Source organism: Trichoplusia ni, chromosome 17, assembly GCF_003590095.1.
Source record: "Trichoplusia ni isolate ovarian cell line Hi5 chromosome 17, tn1, whole genome shotgun sequence".
In the NCBI taxonomy this organism is placed as follows: Eukaryota; Metazoa; Arthropoda; class Insecta; order Lepidoptera; family Noctuidae; genus Trichoplusia; species Trichoplusia ni.
In genome coordinates, this window is record NC_039494.1 from 8367116 (window position 1) to 8388560 (window position 21445).

The window sequence follows — 21445 nt, forward strand, 5'->3', positions numbered from 1 at the left end:
TGGAAATTGGAGTGAATAAACGTTTGATAGATTGCTGTAGTGACTGGGATGATTTGGAGCAGTTTATTTTAATAGGAAATTCGATGATTTTACATTTTTTTTTATATAAAGATTAGTCTAAAAAATATATAAAAAATTGATCATCCGTCACATTACTGATCGTACCAACAATTATTTAATCTATTTTTTAGTTCTATAATGACAGCAGGTATACTTAAATAAATTTTGAAAACTGCCTCCAACTGCTTAGCTATTCAGTTAAATGAATAAAGCCTCTTAATTGACGCACGGACAGAAACGAAAAATAGTAATAGAGAAGGGCAAAGATGACGTAGCGCAACTGTCCATCAGTAATAAATGTGTATCTCATGAACAGTCTACCACTGTCCATGAGATACACATCTAGACAGTTATTATTTTCACAAAAGTTGAACTTCTGTTGGCACTATTTCGAGAAATATAAGATCGAGTTTAATTAAGGGTTGTAACAATCATACATTTTCTTGCTGGACAACCAATAGCTTTGAGAGTCCCACAAATTTGTCACCTGTTACGGAACCCTCAGCATCTCGAATCCGATTCACAATTGACCTTATTCTTCCGTATAGAGCCATCAGCATCAGCGCAACTAGAGCCATCACCTTAACGTTTTGAAAGTGCTTGGAAAACTGCCTACTTGAAATAAAAACTTTTGATTTTGAATATTTCCAACTCTTCGTAGTTCAAAGCCCTCTATAATATTAAAAATAAACCCTTTAAATTATATCTTAAACTATTTTAAACTGTCAACTACAAAAATACTTTGCTATAATTGCTGTCGTTATCATTGGCTATAGTGATCATTAACACTCGTTGTTTATGTCATGCACGCGATGGCATATTCATGCATAATTATTTGTTATTGTCTCTCTGCATGTAGGGAAAGCGACCGTTATGTTCTCAGTAGTGAATTGTATTGGAAGTTTTTAAAGTGACGTGTTTGTGACACTTTAATAACTAAAGTGTTACCTAAATTCCACTTCAAGCGCTGGTTATGAAAAAAAATTAAGGTATTTCTGTTCTGATATAATATACACCAAGAAAAGATATCAATTGAATCATCATCATCATCATCATCAGCCTTTAGTAGTCCACTGCTGGACATAGGCCTCCCCCAAATAGGTATGACAAAGGCCTAGTCTAGAGGCCCTATATAAGTATGTTTATAAATGTATATACATACTCATGATAAGTGTGTATACCTCAACTAGATTAAACTCTATTTTTTAACTTACTTAAAACAGGCAAACAATCTTGGTGTGTTTTTTGTCTAAAAACTCATTTAAGAAAAAACGCGAGTAAAAACCAATGTAAAACAACAATAAAGATTACCAAATCAAATATAACGTAAGTTTGAAGAAAAAAAAATATCTAATATTGTGATGTAGTAAAAACAATGCCAAGCTTTTATAGCTCAAACAAACTAGTTATATTTATAACGCATAGGAAAATCTCATAAAAATACTAATAAAAACTATAACACAATAAAAATTGAATGAATATCAGTTATCGATATATTTTCCTTTACTCCATCACTAGCAATTACGTTGTCATTCAGTCGGCCATCTTGGATAGTTTATTTGAAAATCGAACGCCGGCGGAAGCGCGCGTAACTGTCATGGCGCGAGAATAATCATAGAGAAATGTTGTTTTATATTTTAATAACAGTTTTTAAAAGTAAATTAAATGTGGTGATTAATTTGTGGATTCAAGTGTGGTGATTAGTGTTGTGTTGTGTGATTATTAAATTACAAGGTAAGACTTGTTTTGGTTTCATTAATAAATCAGTGAAAAACTTGACGTCGGGAAATCTATAATTTCCGCTTTCAATGGGTCAAAGTCATTGTCAATTAATTCTTTGTATAGAGTACAAGAAACTGAGGAGCAAAAAACAAAGAGAATTCTTGGTCCAGCATTTTCTATTCAAGGCTAATTAAATACTTATTTTACGGTTTTAAAAACCTCTTTCCGTCCAAGGAATTTATTTAGTCTACCGCAGTCACATACACGAACTATCCAAACAAAATTAAGTATTTTTATGAATCTATAGTTCAACAATTTATAAATCAGTCTATATCTTACAAGGCCTTTATCCTTCTAACTGTTAAATTATTATTAAGTGGGACTCAATGTTAACTTGAGTGCAATCGGTCTCGGGATGTTTAGACCGTGTGTTCTGGGGTATAAAACAGAGGAGCAATTTGGCTAAAGCGTTTTTTGACTAAGGTAGCGTGTGTTAGAAACAAAACTCTTGCGAGCTCTTGAGCTGTTGAGATGCTTGTTAACTAAGTAATTTTGATATTTTTGTCTAATTGAGCCTTGCAGTTTGACCCATTTTTTTATTATAAGATTTTTTTGGTTAACTCCGTAACTTCAGCGACGTAACTGGGAAAGTGATTTGCTTGTCAAAACATTTTGTTTGGAAGGAATATATTAAAATATAAAACTAACTTATTTTAACATCTATAATCGGGTTTGTTAAAGATGAATGAATTCGATAGAGATAAAAATCAAGATTCAGAGTTATCTTAACTTTGCGTGAGTTCAATGACAGATACACAAGGTAACAGGTTCAAATCTATCAATGTTATTTAGAGAGCAAGATAGGTCGATGATATAGTAAAGGTCTCGGGTCGAGTCTGGATGAGGCTGGCACAGGACCGTGGAAATTGGCACGAGATAGGCCTGTGCTCAGCAGTATGAGGACAAAGGCTATGGGTGATGATGATGACGATGATGATGATGACCTAAAGGGTAAAGACTGCACGGATAGCCGACTGGTTGAGGTCACCACGCCAAACCCACAGAGCGCGACGTGTCGCGGTTTCGATCCCCGGGTAGGACAAGCATTTGTGTGATCCACGAATGATTGTCCTGAGTCTGGCTGTCTTTGTGCATGTGACTTGAATGTTTGTTAAACCCCCCGTTACACAAGGATTAAATTCCATACTGCGGGAGTCGTTTATTAAAAAAAAAAGGAAATAAACAAGACAAAGGCTGTGGATGATGATGATGATGACCTAAAAATAAACCCTATAACTAAGCCGGCTTCATGTTAGCCTGTGATCGATCAACTACTGCAGTTGCAGTTAAACCATATTAGTTAATTAATTAATAGTTATTGAAGTAGAGATAATTAAAGTAATTAATTTGACCTTAGCCCTTTGACCTTGGAAGTTCATATTTCTCTAATATAAGATATTTATCCCACGTGTAATTATAATTATATCGTGGGTAAGCAGTGGTTTCATTTAAATATTGCAAATATATAAAAAACTTTTTACAAAAAAAACAATAATATATTGAAACAAAAAAACATTGAGTTCCGTACAAATACGGAAAAGAAAAACAATTCATTTTAGTCTCAAATATTTTGCGGATGGGTAACCGTTAACTTTTCTGCCACTCAACTTTATAACCGTCACAAAATTAGCTTAACCTCGACCTTTATTTTTTCCATCATTCCATCCTAAAATTTCATCTATCCAACCATAAAGGTTAATGAGATACAGCCTAATGACAGTCGGACATGCAGTCAGCAGTACTTCCATAATATAGTGTTGTTTTTACCCTTTAGGTACGAAACTAGAAAAACTAAATCCCTACTATTTAATATTATAAATGTGGAAGTAGCTCTGTCTGTCTGTCTGTCTGTCTGTTTGTCTGTCTGTTACGCTTTCACGTCTAAACCACTGAACTGATTTTAATGAAATTTGGTACAGACATAGAGTTGACCTTGAGAAAGGACATAGGATAGTTTTTATCCCGGACTTTTGAAGAGTTCTCTTGGACACGCGATACAACCGACATCGACGCGGGCGAAAAACTAGTGTTTCAATATTTTACAGAAAAATCTATAAATTAGAATCTACAATACAGACACCATTATAAACACATTTTCAATATGTAATTGCCATGACAATCCGATCTGTAGTTTTGGCGTGAAATAAAATAGTTTATAGAAATCTTTAGCTATCAAATGTTATTGAAAGAATTTGTTATCGCAATAGTTACAATAATATTGAATAAGTATAGTTCATTCACAATACTTCTAGACATATTTTATTTTGCTAAACTGTTGCTAGCGGCTTCACCCGATACATATCCAAAAATGATACCACGGGATCGATCAATCGGGGTAAAACTATCCTATGTGGTAATCCTAGTTATAAACTATCTGTGTATTAAATTCGGTCGAAATGCGTTAAGTGGTTTTTGCGTGAAAATGTAACGAACATTTACCTGTCCAAACAAACTTTCACTCTTATAATATTAGTAGAAAAATTGGAATTAAAATAGCACTGTTACAAAACGCTTTGAAATAATGAAAATGACAGCTTCTATAGTCAAATGATATTATTAGATGTCATATTTCCAAAGACACCCAGACTGAAAACAAGAATTCGTTTATCACACAAACGCTTGTCTTACGCAAGTATCGAATCTACGCATCGCGACGCACACCTCAACCACTCGGCTATCAACAGCTAACCAGTCAAAATATCATGTTCACAAAGTCCGTTAAGCAAAAAACAATTTCGTTACGTCACATTTAAGTTACGTGTTACACTGACCACAAAGAATCACATTGTATATAAAACCTTACTTTATTGTCACAATAACGACAAAGTTACTATGCCACCGTATTATGACGTTTTAAAAACAACATTTTCATATTGTATTTGTACAAGCGAGGTGCAGATTCTATCACAAAGCAAAGTAAAAATTATATGTGCTTTCTTAATTGTTAGACACCACTGACAAACGGTGAAAGAAACCATCGTGAGAAAACCTGGAATCTAAAATCCATTTAAGAACAGGGCCCCAATTCTGCTATTTACAATGGCCTATAAATAAATGATAATTGGATTAAATTTGAAACTATTACTGTACTGGCCTGTTGGTTTAGTGGTTAGTGACCCTGACTGCTATACCGGAGGTCGTGGGTCCGATTCCCACCCAAGACAAATGTTTGTGTGATGAGCACGATCATTTGTTCTGTGTCTGGGTGTAATTTATCTATATTATGTATGTATTTAGAACTATATAAGTATGTTTATCAGTTGTCTAGTACTCATAATACAAGCTCTGCTTAGTTTGAGACTAGATGGCGTTGTGTGTAAGTTGTGAAGTATTATTATTATTCCATTTCTAGTCTAACGCTAACGCGCTAATCTCTGGAACTACTGGTTCAAATTGAAATATTATTTTTGCGTTGAAAAGACCATAATATTCATTGAGGAAGGTTCTAGGCTATATACTATCACGCTGCGACTACTAGGAGCAAAGATACAATGGAAAATGTGGAAAAATTATTCATATTCGAGGGTTTCCGTTCAAAAATTCCTAACTTATATCTTCTAACCACGCGGACGAAGTCGCGGGCAACAGCAAGTATATTAGTGTAGAAGTATAGATATAGATATTAGTAAAGATAAATGAGTGATAAACAGAGATACTTCTGTTCATCTTTCATAGTAACAGCCTCAGACATTTTCTCTGTGATTTCAATGTTTTTTTTGCAACTATGTCCAATTATACGACACAATAATTTGATGTTTTTCATTGTACTGCAAAATTATACATACAACGAGAATTCATTTTGCCAAACACTTGAAATGCTCGTGTTTTCCATAGGGTTGCGTCTAAGCCATATTTAAACATGATGAAAACATGTCTCTTTAAATATTTAAATAGCTGTTGCCCGCTTCGCTGCTAAAAGTCGAAATTGATGTCACGTGAACATAAAATCGAGATAAAAACTATCGTCTTCGTTAATCCTGGTTATAAACTATCGGTGTACCAAGTTTCGTCTAAATCTGTTCAGTGGTTTTTGAGTGTAAGAGGAACAAACATCCGTACATCTGATTCAGAAATTAGTAGGATTATGAGATAATGCTCAACATAACAGTTTGCACCAAATCGTTGGGAAGATATCATCTACACTAATATATAAAGCTGAAGAATTTGTTTGTTTGTTTGTTTGAACGCGCTAATCTCAGGAACTACTGGTTCAAATTGAAAAATTATTTTTGTGTTGAACAGACCATTCTTCGAGAAAGGTTTTAGGCTATATACTATCAGGCTGCGACCAATAGGAGCGAAGATACAATGGAAAATGTGGAAAGAACAGGGCAGGTATAAATCTAAATCATTTCTAAATCTAAATCATTTATTGGAACAAAAAGTAGTGATACAGAATTGAATGAGACAAATTCTTCTTAATTCTAAACCTTAACGATATTTTCTACATCTTCATAATTTTGGGTAATTACCCAATCATTAATTAAAATTTTACATTTATGTGAATTTAGGGGATAAATATTTAATTTTGAGTTTATTCTATTATATAAAATACTGCCTGTAAAGAGATACTGTCTTCTAACTGTCACAATTTTGGTGAATTCAATGGTACAATCATAACTTATATCTTCTAACCACGCGAACGAAGTCGCGGGCAACAGCTAGTATGTTAGAAACTACAACAAACGTAGACAAAGTTCTACAAACTATGAAATATACACAAAAACATTTACATAGCAATATACAATTTTCGATCGTCTCTCAACTCGCAAAAACTCAAATTTACCTGTTTGTATGAGTATATATTATATTAGCACATGCGTCTTATGTCACAAGGAAAACCTCATTTGGGTACGCTTTAGAACAAAAGTAGAATATAAATATGTCTTAGAAACCAGAAGTGAGGACAGGTTTTTAAAAAGAAAGCACGGTTACGTCACAAACAATTTAACCAAATCATTACAAACATAACTTAAAGTTAATACATCAAACTCTAATTACTGCAAAGGAATATGAATGACAATTATCGAAATAACAATATGACTGCTATGCTGAATAAATACAACGAAGGTCACAGAGATGATCCAGCGAAGCCAGCTGACACCGGAGAGAGAGCGTTGCAGCGTTGCTAAGGGCGCTCCGTCTTTTATAGCGGACTGCTTGTCAAATCCCAGGTTCGAAAGAGGTTTCACTAAGGATCTTGAATCAGGTTTCACTTTGAAAAGAAGGTTTCGTTAACATATGTTTTATGTATTTTTAAACTGTTTTTGTTAATGGTAAACATGAATATACAAGCTGCTTTGGTGACACAGATACATTTTGAATTTTATAATTCGCTTGCACTGAAAATATTTATATTTTGAAAATAGTTTTGTTTCAAAAATCGTATCCCTTTTTGTTTATTTTTTAAAGACTCCTGCAATATTGATTTTATCTCGTGGTGCGGGTTTCACAAACATTCAAGTGCGGGGTTTTCAGAAACATGAAAATCACATTCACAAAGACAGCCAGACTCAAGACAAGCATTCATACATCAGGCAAGCGTTTGTCCTATGCGGAAATCGAACCAAATACTCAAACGGTATTAACTAAATAGCGAAATCAATGCAAATCTCAAAATCGAAGAAAAAAACAACAATAAAAATGTTGCTGTTATTTTGCTTTTGTTTCAAAATTTATTTTTTTCTTATTTTAACTAACTGACTAATTTATTGTTTTTTACAAGTTAAACAAAATGATGCCAATATTATTTTTAACACTTTTGTTTACGACTATACCCTGTACGCATATCACAAAACAAATTTTACAGAGGCTTTTTTTAGATAACAATAGATAAAAAGTCATATATCTTAATCTTTATAATTAAGTTTTCAAATACGGATACCTATAATTAATTTACATAATAGTTAAAATACTTACGAAAATACTGGTTTTTACTCATAACCTTGCTTGCAAAGTCATGGCCTTATTTAACAATGATAATTTTTGTCTGAAGTATATTTATTTAATTATTAGTATTTAGAATGGAGAAGACAGAAGTAGGTACTGACTCTAAATAATTTTGTACTTCTAGCTGTTGCCCGCGAGCCCGTTCGCTACAAATCGGAAATAATCTCAAGGGAACATAAAATTTGAGATAAAAACTGTCCAATGTGATAATCCTGGTTATAAACTATCTGTGTACCAAGTTTCGTCTAAATCTGGTCAGTGGTTTTGGGGGAAAGAGGAAGCATACATACATACAAACTTTCGCGTTTATAATTAAACTAGCTGTTAACCGCGACTTTATCTGCCTGGTTAGGTTCTCGTATTAAAACGTAGCCTATGTGTTAATCCAGGGCGTCAGCTTACTCCATACCGAATTCATTAAAATCGGTTCAGCCGTTTTGACGTGAAGAAGTAACAAACAATCGCACTCACAAACTTTCGCCTTTATAATATTAGTGGAAGAGGGATAGTAGTAACATTTTTACGCACGTCTGTCTGTGGCATCATAGCTCCCGAAATGATTAAGAAATTGCAATTCCATCTGTTGGTATTAGAGGTGAATTACGTGCGTATGTTATTAGACATGTTTAATTAAAATCTATTTAGCCGTTTAAAGTGGGCAAGAATAAACGAATGTCTGAAAATAGACTCAAATGAAAGCGCACTGGAATAGAATATTGATGACTTTATCAAGAGAGTTCTTAGCTTTGTTGAATGAGAAAATTGGTGGTTATTGTCGGGGATTTCTTTAATTTATCTTGTTAACAAGGTATCTGACAAGAGGCATCTTTCTAAATGGAACGATATTTTTGTCTAGCGGTGGGCGACTTATACAGGGTGTCCCAAAACTCAACGATAATCTGAGACCGCATGAAAGGTCAAGTGATAACAGATCAGGGAAAAAAATAAAAAAATCCATATCACTCAGTTCAGCGATAAGAGACATTTAAAAAGTTGAAATTCGACATCCCTCGTCGCATTTTCAAGTCCTGTGATCACGAATGTAACAATTTCGCTGTGATTTTTTTAATTACGGGATCTTCATTAACGATGCTATTAATCGCAACTATAAATTAATGAAAGGAAAAAAAAAATCTCTTGAGTTTTGGGACACCCTGTATAACTTTTACCGATTGAAACGTGCAAGCCCTATAACCGCACGGTTTTACATCTCATAATATTTACAGTAGTTAAGAATTTCTATTATGTTTTGAAACAAACACAGCAACGTGTAGTTTAAGATTGAATCTCGTAATATTTGAAACAATGGCATTCATGTACGGAAATTGTAAAAAACGCATTTTTATCGACCATTGAGGTTATATTTTGATATTAAACTTCGCGAAACTGTAATACGAAAATTCCATATTTGTCATCCTCAAATGTATTTATTACCGAAACAGGTTGCCCCTAAATTAATTTGACTGCACGGATAGCCGAGTGGTCCCAAGAGCAGCGTGGGACGGCCACCTGCCAGGTGGACCGACGACCTGGTGAAAACCGCTGGGTTCCGTTGGATGCAGGTGGCAACGAACCGGTCGCGCTGGAGAAATTGTGGAGAGGCCTACGTCCAGCAGTGGACTGCTATGGGCTGAGATGATGATGATGATGATGATGATAGCCGAGTGGTTGAGATCACCACGCCAAACCCACTGAGCGCGACGTGTCGCGGGTTCGATCCCCGCATAGGACAAGCATTTGTGTGATCCACGAATGCTTGTTCTGAGTCTGGGTGTCTTTGGGCATGTGAGTTGTATGTTTGTAAACCCCCCGCGACACAAGGAGTAAATTCCTTAGTTCGGGAGCCGTTTTTAAAAAAACAGAAATTTCCGTTTTTTTTTTTTGTATAATGACAGCTCGTGATTATATTGTATCTGAAAATAGTTTTAAATAATAAAATACCAGCCTATATACGTCCCACTGCTAGGCACAGGCCTCTTCCCGTATAGGGAAGGTTTGAGCATTGATCACCACGCTAGCTCACTGCGGGCGATTTCAGATTCAAGTATTTGTAATCCAGGTTTTATCACGATGCTTTCCTTCACCGTTTGTCAGTGGTGTCTTAGAATAATTAAGAAAGTATAACTTTGAAAAAGTCACATCAGTACTTTGTCTGCGTTGGGATCGAACCTATACCACGTGCATACAAATCCATAGATATAACCACAAGGCCACCATCATCATCATCATCACCCTAGATTTTTCCCAACTATGTTGGGGTCGGCGTCCAGTCTAACTGGATTCCTCCTCTCTTCTACATTGCCGTGCCCTACAGGGTTCATAGTGTACTTTACTCATATTATGAAACACCTTTTCTGCATATGGAGTGCAATAAAAATATTGAGTATTGAGTATTATTCAGCTAAGTACCAGTGTTTTACAAGGAGCTTCTATCTGACCTCCTCAACCCAGTTGGTTAGACTGGTTGTCAGACTTTCAAGCTTCTGACTACCTGTAACGACTGTCAAAGATGTAGGAATAACAGCCGGGACCCACAATACAACGTGCCTTCCGAAACGCGGAGGAACTTTTTATGACAAAGATGTTCACCCATCTACAGACCAACCACGTCAAGCGTAGCTTAACCTGTGATCGATTCAGTTATGCCGGTATAACTTATCCACGAGGCCACCACGACATCGAATAGGTTAACTCGATAAATTCCAATAAGTTAAAAGGAATAACTATTTAACTAGAATTTAACTGCATTAGGTTAATTTTTAACGCACTAACCTGTACTTTAACCATCAAGGTTAAAAGTCGATTTTATTTATCGACCAACATAACTTGACCTCTTACGTTAATTTCGCTATTATTGATTCGGTATTGAATAATTGTTATTCAGTTATATTGTTTAAGTTAAGGCACAAATATTCTTGCAATAGATTTCTAAAATAACGTGTGAAAACGATGATGACGCAATGATTATTAATTACACTAAAATTAAATATAGGTAGGTACTTAAAAAAATAATAGCTTAAATAATCAAAATACCCACGTTTTTAAATGTCACTCCATTAAAATTTTATCAAAATCGGTCCTGCCGTTGTTTTAGTTGTAAATTGCATTGTCATCAAGTTTGACTCTAGTCTGAAAATTTCAGCCTGCTAGCTTATCGGGAAGTGCCTCAAAATTGAGTTACAAAAATCTAACCGGAACGGCAAACAAAGATACGAACAAGAAAGTGAGTGTATAAAAACGTGGGAAAAATAAACTTGATTCATAAAAATAATTCGCTTCTTAGAGATGAATGTGGAACAAGTGTGTTGTCGAATAGACCCACTTAATTTAATTCTTAATCCCTTAAGACTATAAAAGCGGCACGGACAGACGATTCAGTATTCTAGGTCATGGCAATTATAAGGGAAGTCTGTCCACAACTTTCACACAACGCCATCTAGTCTCAAACTAAGCAAAGCTTGTATTATGAGTAGACCGTCCTACTGGACAACTGATAAACATACTTATATATTTCTAAATACATACATAGATAGATAAATAGGGTATTTGTCAAAAATAAACTGTTTTGTCTGTCAAAAAAGATTTCCAAAATGTATTGGATGCGTATTTTTTCTTTTGTCTCGCGAACGAAAAATGAAGGGGCTACAGTGATTTTAAGTGTCGTGTGACGTCACTTACCAGTACGCTTTTTACTAGCAAGTGATGTTTATGGCTATCAGACTTAAGCATTTTTTATTTTTCTTACTTTTTGATGAAAATAAAAATTGTTTATTCTATATTTTTTTGTTAATCTGTCCGGCCTACTATACAGATGTATATTATTAAAACTTAGTCAGATGCCCTCACTATTGCACTCAGACACAAAACAAATTATCATGCTCATTACACAAATAATCCTAGGCGTGAATCGAACTCACTCCTTTCAGTATACCAGTCAGGGCTGCTAACCACTAGACCAACAGACAAGTCTGCTTTTCCCATACATTATAAAAAGCGTGATTACCTATTAACAATCGGAAATCAACGTGTGCCTCTAATAACAGGTTGCGTGACCACCTTCGACGACCAACCAGTTTAAGTTGAGCTCCCACAACAATTATGCTTCAATACACGTTATCTCTACTGTATATTATATCTTTCAGGTCATTCGGGTTTTCAGATGGTTTATTAGACTGAAAAGTAGTCATTTAATTTGGTATGGTATAGAAAATGTTTTTAGGGTTGCGTAGCAAAAAGTAAAAACGAAATCCTATAATTATGGTTCCGCTAATTGTCTGTCAATCCAGTAACTGTAGAAATTTGCATGGATAATTTATCTGTTGCCACTTTAACGACGTGAAGCAACTATTGGTGCAGTCTTGAATTTGGTGGGAGACAATTTTCATTTGTAATTTAGTTTTATTTAACAAAATTTTACAGAACCCTTAGTGTTGCGAGTCTCGATAGCAATTGACTGATTATTAGGGTTCCGTAACGAAAGGAAAATTATAGGCTGTCTGTTCTACTGTACGTCTTTTTGCAAGAAGGCTGTATCTCTATAGGTATAGCTAGTCAGGTGTCGATAAGAGAGAAAACTCTTTTTTTTACTTAAAGTATTTTTTTGGTTTATTTGTACGGAACGCTTACTGCCGCGAATGCGAATCGAACTTAACCAGTTTTTTATTTAAAATCTAATCGTCAGTATAAAATAGTATTGGAATTGGACGAGTGAAACCGTAAGACGGTGCTAGTTAATCATTAAGTAAAGATTATAATTAACGATAAACTTTAACCTAGTATTAATTGTTGTTTACTAATAGATAGAAGATCTAACGACTTTATAAATTGAGTAAACATAATGTAGTTTTAAGCTTTTAAAAACATTGAATACGCTTTTTTCATTTGATCACATTATTAGCACTTAAGATGATAAATTGTATGGTAGTGGAGGCTAGAAACGTCACTAGCTAGCAAAAAGCGTACTAGTAAGTGACGTCACACGAGATTTGAAAACACTGTATCCTCTTAATTTTTTTTTACGAAATGAAGCAAAAAATACTTATCTACTATTTTTCGGAAACCTGTCTGTACACCCAACCCAAAGTAAGTTGCTAAAGCACTTGTGTTATGGAATTTAGGTACAACGAAGGTACCACAAACACCCACACCCGAGACAATGTAGAAATGTGTTTTTTTTTACATTGACCCGACCGGGGATCGAACCCGGGATCTCAGAGCTAGCGACACCTTAAAACCGGTGCGTACGCCACTCGACCACGGAGGTCGTCATAGTTTTTCTTTGTCAAAGACTCAATTCCAAAAATAAATACTTTTTTAAATACTGCCTTCTCAGACTCACACATCTCTATTTAAACAATTCTATTTACATTGACACGGAACATATGGACAATAAAATACAATTGTTTATTTATTTTCTCGTTCACACACAGATGCGTATTGTTTAAACTTCAAAGGGAGAACTGTTCACTATCTTACCGACTGGACTTTGCGTATTTTTAATCAGAGATCTTTAGCAGTGCAGGATACATATGTATATATATGTAGATTGTATGTACCATTTGCATGCTAAGCTTCGTAGGGTTTAGTAAACCAAAGGATTTGTTGAAGGGTAGCCGGAGATAGCTCTGAGCTCTATAGGAGAGGCCTAGAGGCCCTAGCAGTGGACTGAGATAGGCTGATTTATTTATTTAATTATCTCACTAATCTACCATTACAGGTTACTTAATCTAATGCTTTAGCTAGGACTAAACAAAGGTCTAAATATTTATGTGAACTAGGGTTTCAAAGATTGAATTATTATGCACATAGTTGCAGGTCTAAATTCCAGCAACTGTTTAAATATGTATGTAATTTTCTGATAATTCTGATATGCATAGGCAATAAGTTAGCCTGATACACATGCCCATCATTGCTCCTCCTGGAAATGCTTGTTGCTTCATCCACTTTTCTCTTAGATATGAAATCCTTACTATTTACGATTCCCATGTTTCAAATTTCTGTCATTCCGCGATGATGATGATGAACCAAAAACAACACGATCCGAGCATCCGTCAGTCACGAGGCTGTATTTTATGAACTGCCATAGCCAGACAGTTGAAATTTTGACAGAGGATTTTAATCCTTGTGTCAAACATTCCACATACATTCAAGAGACATGCACAAACACACCCAGACTCAGGACGCGGAGACTAAACCCGAACGCGTCGCGTGCACTGCGTTTAGCGTGGTGACCTCAAATACACGGCTATCGTGCAGTCTTGATCTGTTATACTCCATTTTAATCGAATCCTTAGCATTTGATTGGCAACTAGCCAAAAGTCTGGCTTCATTGACAAATTAATGAGATTGTTTTACATGCCAATCTTTTTAAACTGGCATTATGATCAAAGTGCATTTAATAAACTTTCACACTGGTTAGATTTACGTCACGTTTTTCAGGGCTTCCGAAATGGTCAAATATTTTTGGATCAAATTTTTAGATTTTGGTTTTACTCTCGTATGGATTTTAGTTGGAAGTTTGACTCAAACACGTAGCCTTGGTGTGTTTGACTGTTTGTAACAAGTTTGATCGTAAATGCTGGTCGGTTTGTCAAATATTTTCGAGTTTGATGTATTTTTTCCTAATTTTTCTGATTGGTTTGAAGGACAATCAAACAGTTCTCATCTTTCATTCAAACTATCGTGTTGCTGTGTAAATAAAACACATACAAATTCTTTATTGGCCCAAAAGTTTACATTTAAAAATTATTGACCCCTGTGTAAACTATATTTCACGAGTTAATGTCTTCAGCCGTATATTATGAGTATTTTATTTTAAAACATATGCCAAAAAAGTCAACAAAATTGTTGCACGCTAAACTAAAAAGTAAACACATTGTTGTGTCATGACAGAAAGAAAATCACATGACAAAAATCGTGAAATCGCAATAAAGCTGTCACTAATTATGACTTAGTGATTTGAGGGTTTAATAACCGGGTTTTTTCTGAAGTGGGTTCAAGGTAGGAGAGACTACGTGATGACTCGCTGCCACTTAAGCTACAACTGCACAAATTAGTCGATAAAAGTTTGAGCAACGCTTAAAACGGTCGGTCCGTGGATGACCACTTGAATTGAGTCATAATGAGTTCCTCCGTGTTTCGGAAGGCACGTTAAGTTGTGAGTCGTTACGGGTAATTGAGAATTAGAAAGTCTGACCACCAGTCTTACTAAAGGCTATTGCATTGCCCAGGTAACTGGGTAGAGGAGGTCAGATAGGCAGTCGCTCCTTGTAAAACACTGGTACTTAGCTGAATCCGGTTAGACTGGAAGCTGACCCCAACATAATTTTAGGATGGTGATGATTGTGTTAAACAAATCTCTTTCACAATGAAAACATTTTCTACGTACGAAATAGGTCATGAGTGCCTATTAATGATGTCCATTAAGCATTCTAAAAATAGGTTAGGTTAAAACATCAAGAAAAAATAGAAAGAGAGACCAACAGAATGAACCATGACGATTGACAAGATACAGATGACAGACTAGTTTTAAAATAGCTTGAAAATTAAAACAAAAAAACTCGATTCTGACTGCCCTCTTGGTATAGTGGTTAGTGGCCCTGACTGCTATATCGGCAGTCGTGGGTTCGATTCTCACCTAGGACAAATATTTGCGTGATGAAGACTATCATTAGTTCTGTGCCTGGGTGTAATTTATCTATATTATGTATGTATTTATTTAAAAATATATAAGTATGTTTATCAGTTGTCTAGTACTCATAACCCAAGCTTTTCTTAGTTTGTGACTAGATGGCGTTGTGAGAAAGTTGTGGAATAATAATTATACATACATATTTTAAACTAGCTGTTGCCCGCGACTTTATCCTCGTGGGTAGAAGATGTAAGTTATGATTTATACCTGCCCTGTTTTTTTCACATTTTCCATTGTATCTTCGCTCCTATTAGTCGCAGTGTGATGGTTTATAGCCTAAAGCCTTCCTCGATAAATGGTCTATTCAACACAAAAATATTTTTTCAATTTGGACCAGTAGTTCCTGAGATTAGCGCGTTCAAACAAACAAACTCTTCAGCTTTATATATTGGTATAGATTACTTTTCAGATCTCAAGCAAAAACAATTTCCTAACTCTCCACGTCTAACAAGAAGAAAATTCATATAATTTCCATACAAATGACGCTTTATTCAGAATATTAAAATCACTCGGACATAAGCCGTCTGTTATTTGGTACTTGGCTTTAATATTCATGATTCCAAGTCCTTGGATGACGTCACAATTGTAATAATCGTAATTTACTTAAATAGTATAGTTATCCTTCTATTAATGTAAGAAGAATTTAGGTCGTTATTGTTGTAATGTTTTAAAAGTGCCCGAAAGAAACTTAATTGTATCTCAAAAAAACTTTTTATTTTCCGCCTGTCTATCCGTCTTTCCGTCCATCGCCAAACCGTTGAAGTTTTATAAATAACTAGCTGTTGCCCGCGACTTCGCCCGCGTGGTTAGAAGATAAGTTTACCGCGTGGTACGTTATGATTTATACCTGCCCTGTTTTTTTTCCACATTTTCTATTGTATCTTCGCTCCTATTAGTCGCAGCGTGATGGTTTGTAGCCTAAAACCTTCCTCGATGAATGGTCTATTCAACACAAAAATATTTTTTCAATTTGAACCAGTAATTCCTGAGATTAGCGCGTTCAAACAAACAAACTCTTCAGCTTTATATATTAGTATATATAGATATAGATGTATAACATCACTATACATTTTAGTATAAGTATGTATAGATAAGTTTGTACATAAGTATGTATAGATGTTTGTTCCTCTTTCAAAAACCGCTGAACGGATTTAGACGAAATTTGGCACACAGATACTTTCGAATCAGGATTAACACATAGGATTTAAGAAGATTTTATGTTTCCGTGGTAAGTCAGGTAAGTAAAATCGAGGTAAAGCAAAGGTTGGTCCCGTTATAAACTTGAAGGGTGACTCATTTCGTTTGCATTTTTTTTCGTAAACCTTTTTGTACCAAACCTTCAGTTTCACGAGTCCATCTGATTTTAGACCGGTTTTTATGTTGACTTCTAACCAGAGATTAAAAATCCATAGTTTTTATCTTCAAACATTATTTGTCAAGTATAAAGAGACTGCCTCTTTGTTTTTCTACAACTTATTAATAGACTTTAACTAAATCTAATTATATAAATCGGTTTAGTCAGATAGGCAGATTTACCAAAAAAAAAAATGAACTTTTTCATTTCATTACATCATCAAAAAGTAATTTAGATCTAAAGCACTTACGATGATGGTATGTATGGTAGTGAAATGAAATGAAATCATTCATTCTGAAATTGAGATAGTCATTTATTTACAATTTTACAGAGTTAAATTTTAAATTTACAGTACAATAATTTGCTGTAAACAAAAAAAAAACATAAACAATAATTAAATCAAAGCATCAAAAAATCATCGGCATCGCTGCCGGCTGGGAGTGTGCCCAAAAGGCTGGCAGCATTGCTACGTTGAATGGCAATGCTAATCCTCTGAGCGAGGTGAAAGCCAGGATCTGGGTCACGAGAAGTGTCAACGAGACGCTTTGCTAGGTCTTTAAAAAGCGTTTTGGCACTCGGCCCCCACGGCCCAAAAGTTTCAACCCCAAACGGCTCAAAGAAGTAACTACCAACTAGATTACCATACCATAGATTCTGCAAATAGGATATTTTACCACTTTTACATGTCCTTTGAGATGAGAACGCTGGAACCGACATTTCCTAGCTGACTACTCTGAGAAGAAATGTCGAAACAAACTCAGGGGTCGCAGTCTTTTTTAAAGTCCAGACAATTTTAAAACTCGAGTAAAGAGTGTAAACTAATCCAGAGTATTTCAATGGAATTGATGATAAACCTGCATAAGGTTTATAATTAAAAAAAAAGAAGTTTTGAAAAAGATAAAAAAAAAATGAGTTGCATATATTGAATTAAATAATAATTAATATTTGTAAAAATAAATTCATGCAGGAGCACAAAAAATGCCACAACTGTATAAGATTATATGCTAAAGCACAGTGGGGGCCCGTAACATCACTTGCTAGCAAAGAGTGAACTGGTAAGTGACGTCACACGAGATTTGAAATCACTGTATCTCCTTCATTTGGGTCGTGCGTCTTTAGGGACCGGAACCGCGGTCCCATGTTCCCCCTATAGATTTAATAATTATTTTTAAGTAGTATTCTGGGACCACAAATAAAAAAGTAAAATAAGTCTTACGAAAGTACGGTGAACCAAATAATTTTGAATAAGTATAAATAAAATTATTTTTATTAAAATATAAATTGTCTTTTTTGTTTACGAGATAAAAGAAAAATCACGCATCCAATATTTTTCGGAAATCTATAAACAGATCTCTTTTCAAATCTGATGAGTATGAAAACATAACTTCGATCTCCTCACTTATTACAAAGCAATATGGTTTAATTTACAAAATCAAGTAAGAATACATATTAGATTATCATACTAAGCCGCATGGAGTTATTATAGAACATTATGACGTTCCAACGGATATTCGAGAGCTAAATAATGATAGGATTTAGTAGAAACGTGCTGTATCTGTTATTAGGCATTACGATAGTAACCTAGACATTATATCTAGGTACATCTATCTAAAATATACAATTTCACGTGTCACGGTATACGTAATTGTAACTCCGAAACCGCTTGACCGATTCTCATGAAATTTTGTGTGCGTATTGAGTAGGTCTGTATTGGACAATATCTATTTTCCCATTTTTTTATACACTCACTTTTCTTATTTGTTTGTCGTTCCGGTTGGATTTTTGCCACTCAATTTTGAGGCGCTACCCAATAAGCTAGCAGGCTGAAATTTTCAGGGTAGCTTCAACCCAATGAAAATGCAATTTACAACTATAAAATCTGCTGGACCGATTTTGATGTCATTTGAATGGCTCCACGTTAAAAACGTGGGTCTTTAGATTTTCTAAATCTATTAATTTTTCATACGCCACATCTGTGCCCTATAACAGAAATACATTATCCACAAAAATCAACAGTCTACACATCACGTTCCATGAATAACAGCCTGGTGACAGTAGGACGGACAGGCAGACGGACAGGCGGTCAAGACGGACGAACGGACAGACAAAAAACCTTATATCGTAAATTCAAATTCCGATTTCCTAACAGAATGTAATCTCAAATAATTATTATTATTCCAATAAAATTATTTTGCATTGTCGTCTGGTTTGAAGCTACCTTTTCAGCCTGCTAGCTTATCGGGAAGTGCCTCAAAATTGAGTTGCAAAAATCCAACCGGAACGACAAACAAATAAATGTAGTAAGTGTATAGAAAACATGGGAAAATCATCTAAAATACCCCACCCAGAAACAACCAAGGAAATATCGAACAGCCAATCACAACTTGTTCTAAATACCGATACAAGTTGTACAGTTTAGATTTCAGTAGCACTCGTTCGATCGATATCGTTTCAATAATTCAACTGCTATCCGTGTGACCCACGGGGTGGCCTATTTGTTTAACTATTTCCAAGAAAATTGGTTCCAGGTATAATAAAGGTCAAATGTTTTGTTTTAAAATGTATCGGTATGTCTTTTTGATTCCGTAAATCATTTTGACTTGGATAAGAGCCCGTGGAAGCCAGACCTACGCTATTTTATAAAAGCTGTAAATTTGTCAGCGGATCTATGTTGAGAGCAACATAGGTTGGAACAAAGGTCGATTATGGAGTTTGGGTCGTGGTGGCTTTGCCAGGTAAACGGTACTAAAGGTGCCAAAAAATCTATCGAAAGTCAAAAGTGACTGGCTAATGAGGAGATGCTAATGTAATCAACGAATGCTTGTTCTGAGTCTGGATGTCTTTGTGCATGTGCAAACCCCGCCAAAGAATACTTAAAAAAACACGGAAACATAAATTTAATACTAGTCTCGCGGGGGGGTTTTACTAATATTGAAGTGACATGTATGCAGTGTCATTAATTGAGTGCGTGAGTTTTTTACAAATACACACTATAAAGCAATTCCTACAATCTATAATTCTGAGTCTTAATGACTTTGTGCAAGTGACTAGATTTTTTGAAACCCCGCGAAAGAGGGATGTAATTAAGTAGGGAGTAGTTTATGAAATATAAACTCTAATGCTATTTATATAAGTTATGTTTTTCTGGTTCCAGTTAAAAATGGAGGATGTTCACATAGAGGAACCAGCGATCACGCAAGTCACAACCCGCATGGACTACAAAGCGCCGAGAATGTTCGAAAAACTGGACAAAATAGGGCAAAACTTGGAGAATATTGGCAAAAAGGTTGGCCAAAGGTTGGACAAAGTTGGCCACAATTCTCTTTTGGATACTATAAGTTATGAGAGCGAGAGATTGAAAACTAGTCATAGCGAACATTCTTCTAGAAGGAATAGTGATGACGGGAAGACGAAAGAAGGATTCAGGACTGGTTAGTTTTTAAAATTTAATTTTATTTAAAAAAAAACGACTCCCGCCGTAAGGAATTTAATTCCTTGTATTGCGGGGTGATACAAACATACAAATCACATGCACAAAGACACCCAGACTCAGAATAAGCATTCTTAGATCACACAAATGCTTGTCCAATGCGGGGATCGAACCCGCGACACGATGCCCACAGTGGGTTTGGTTTGGTGACCTCAACTACTCGGCTAGCAGTGCATTCAACAACTTTCTTGATTATTCTTTCCACAGTATTTTTGGGAAGGTAAATTTGGGTTCTAGTCAGAGAAAAGCATACGCAAGCGATCTCGTGACTCTGGCTCCGACAGTTGAAGGGTCCTGGGGTGCTTTTAATCATTTTATTCCGCCATATCCCCACGCCTTGCCCTCGGCGTGCGTTGAAGTTATAAGCAATTTGAGAATGACATTCCTATTGACAAATATCTGCAGACCTTGCGAGCTTCGAAAGACTAAGCTCTCGTATATACATTTTTCATTATTGCTAACGTTTTTTGTCACGAATAGCCGAGTGGTTGAGGTAACCACACCAAACCTACACAGCGCGTGTCGCGTTTGGATCCCCGCGTAGGACAAGCATTTGTGTGATCCTCGAATGCTTGTCCTAAGTCTGGGACGGTGTCTTTGTGCATGTGATTTGAATGTTATTAAAACCCGACACAAAGATTAAAGTCGGTCATGCGGAAGTCTTGTTCCTAAAAGACATTTCAATTACTAAACTTTTTCGTCTCATTTTTCAGATGGAACTAGCTCGGAACCTCCCACAGCCAACATCACGAACTATAACGCGTGGGGCGAACTCAGCAGCTCAACCTCCACCACTAGAACAGAACTAAGCTTCTCAGACGGGGGGGATGATACGGTAAGGATATATAAGGAAGTATGAATACACTTATAACCTCATTTGTTAAGGTGCTCGTGAAAAAACTGACAAATTTTTGTATGAGAATAATGAAAAATTTTGTAGTACAAAATGGGATATGGAAATCCAATAGTCCAATAACAGTATAAATTCTACTACATCTCAGCCTTCGTATCCCCAGAGATGATTTGTCATGTAAATTAAAGTCAGGGGTTTTAAACAGTCTGCGATTCCCAAAGATGATTTTTCAGGTGTTTGTTTGTGTGTATTATCAGGGATTGTAAA

General features: G+C 35.5%; 1 protein-coding gene across 1 annotated transcript in view; it reads left to right on the plus strand.

The window, feature by feature from the left end:
* The first annotated feature begins 1433 nt into the window (after positions 1 to 1433).
* LOC113502466 (anoctamin-4) overlaps positions 1434 to 21445 on the plus strand; it is a 40123-nt gene continuing 20111 nt past the window's right edge. Inside the window, exons 1-3 of the mRNA XM_026884045.1 lie at positions 1434 to 1794; positions 19990 to 20266; positions 21039 to 21160. Coding sequence (XP_026739846.1) covers positions 19996 to 20266; positions 21039 to 21160 — 393 coding nt within the window. The 5' untranslated portion in view covers positions 1434 to 1794; positions 19990 to 19995. The remainder of the gene's footprint in view (positions 1795 to 19989; positions 20267 to 21038; positions 21161 to 21445) is intronic.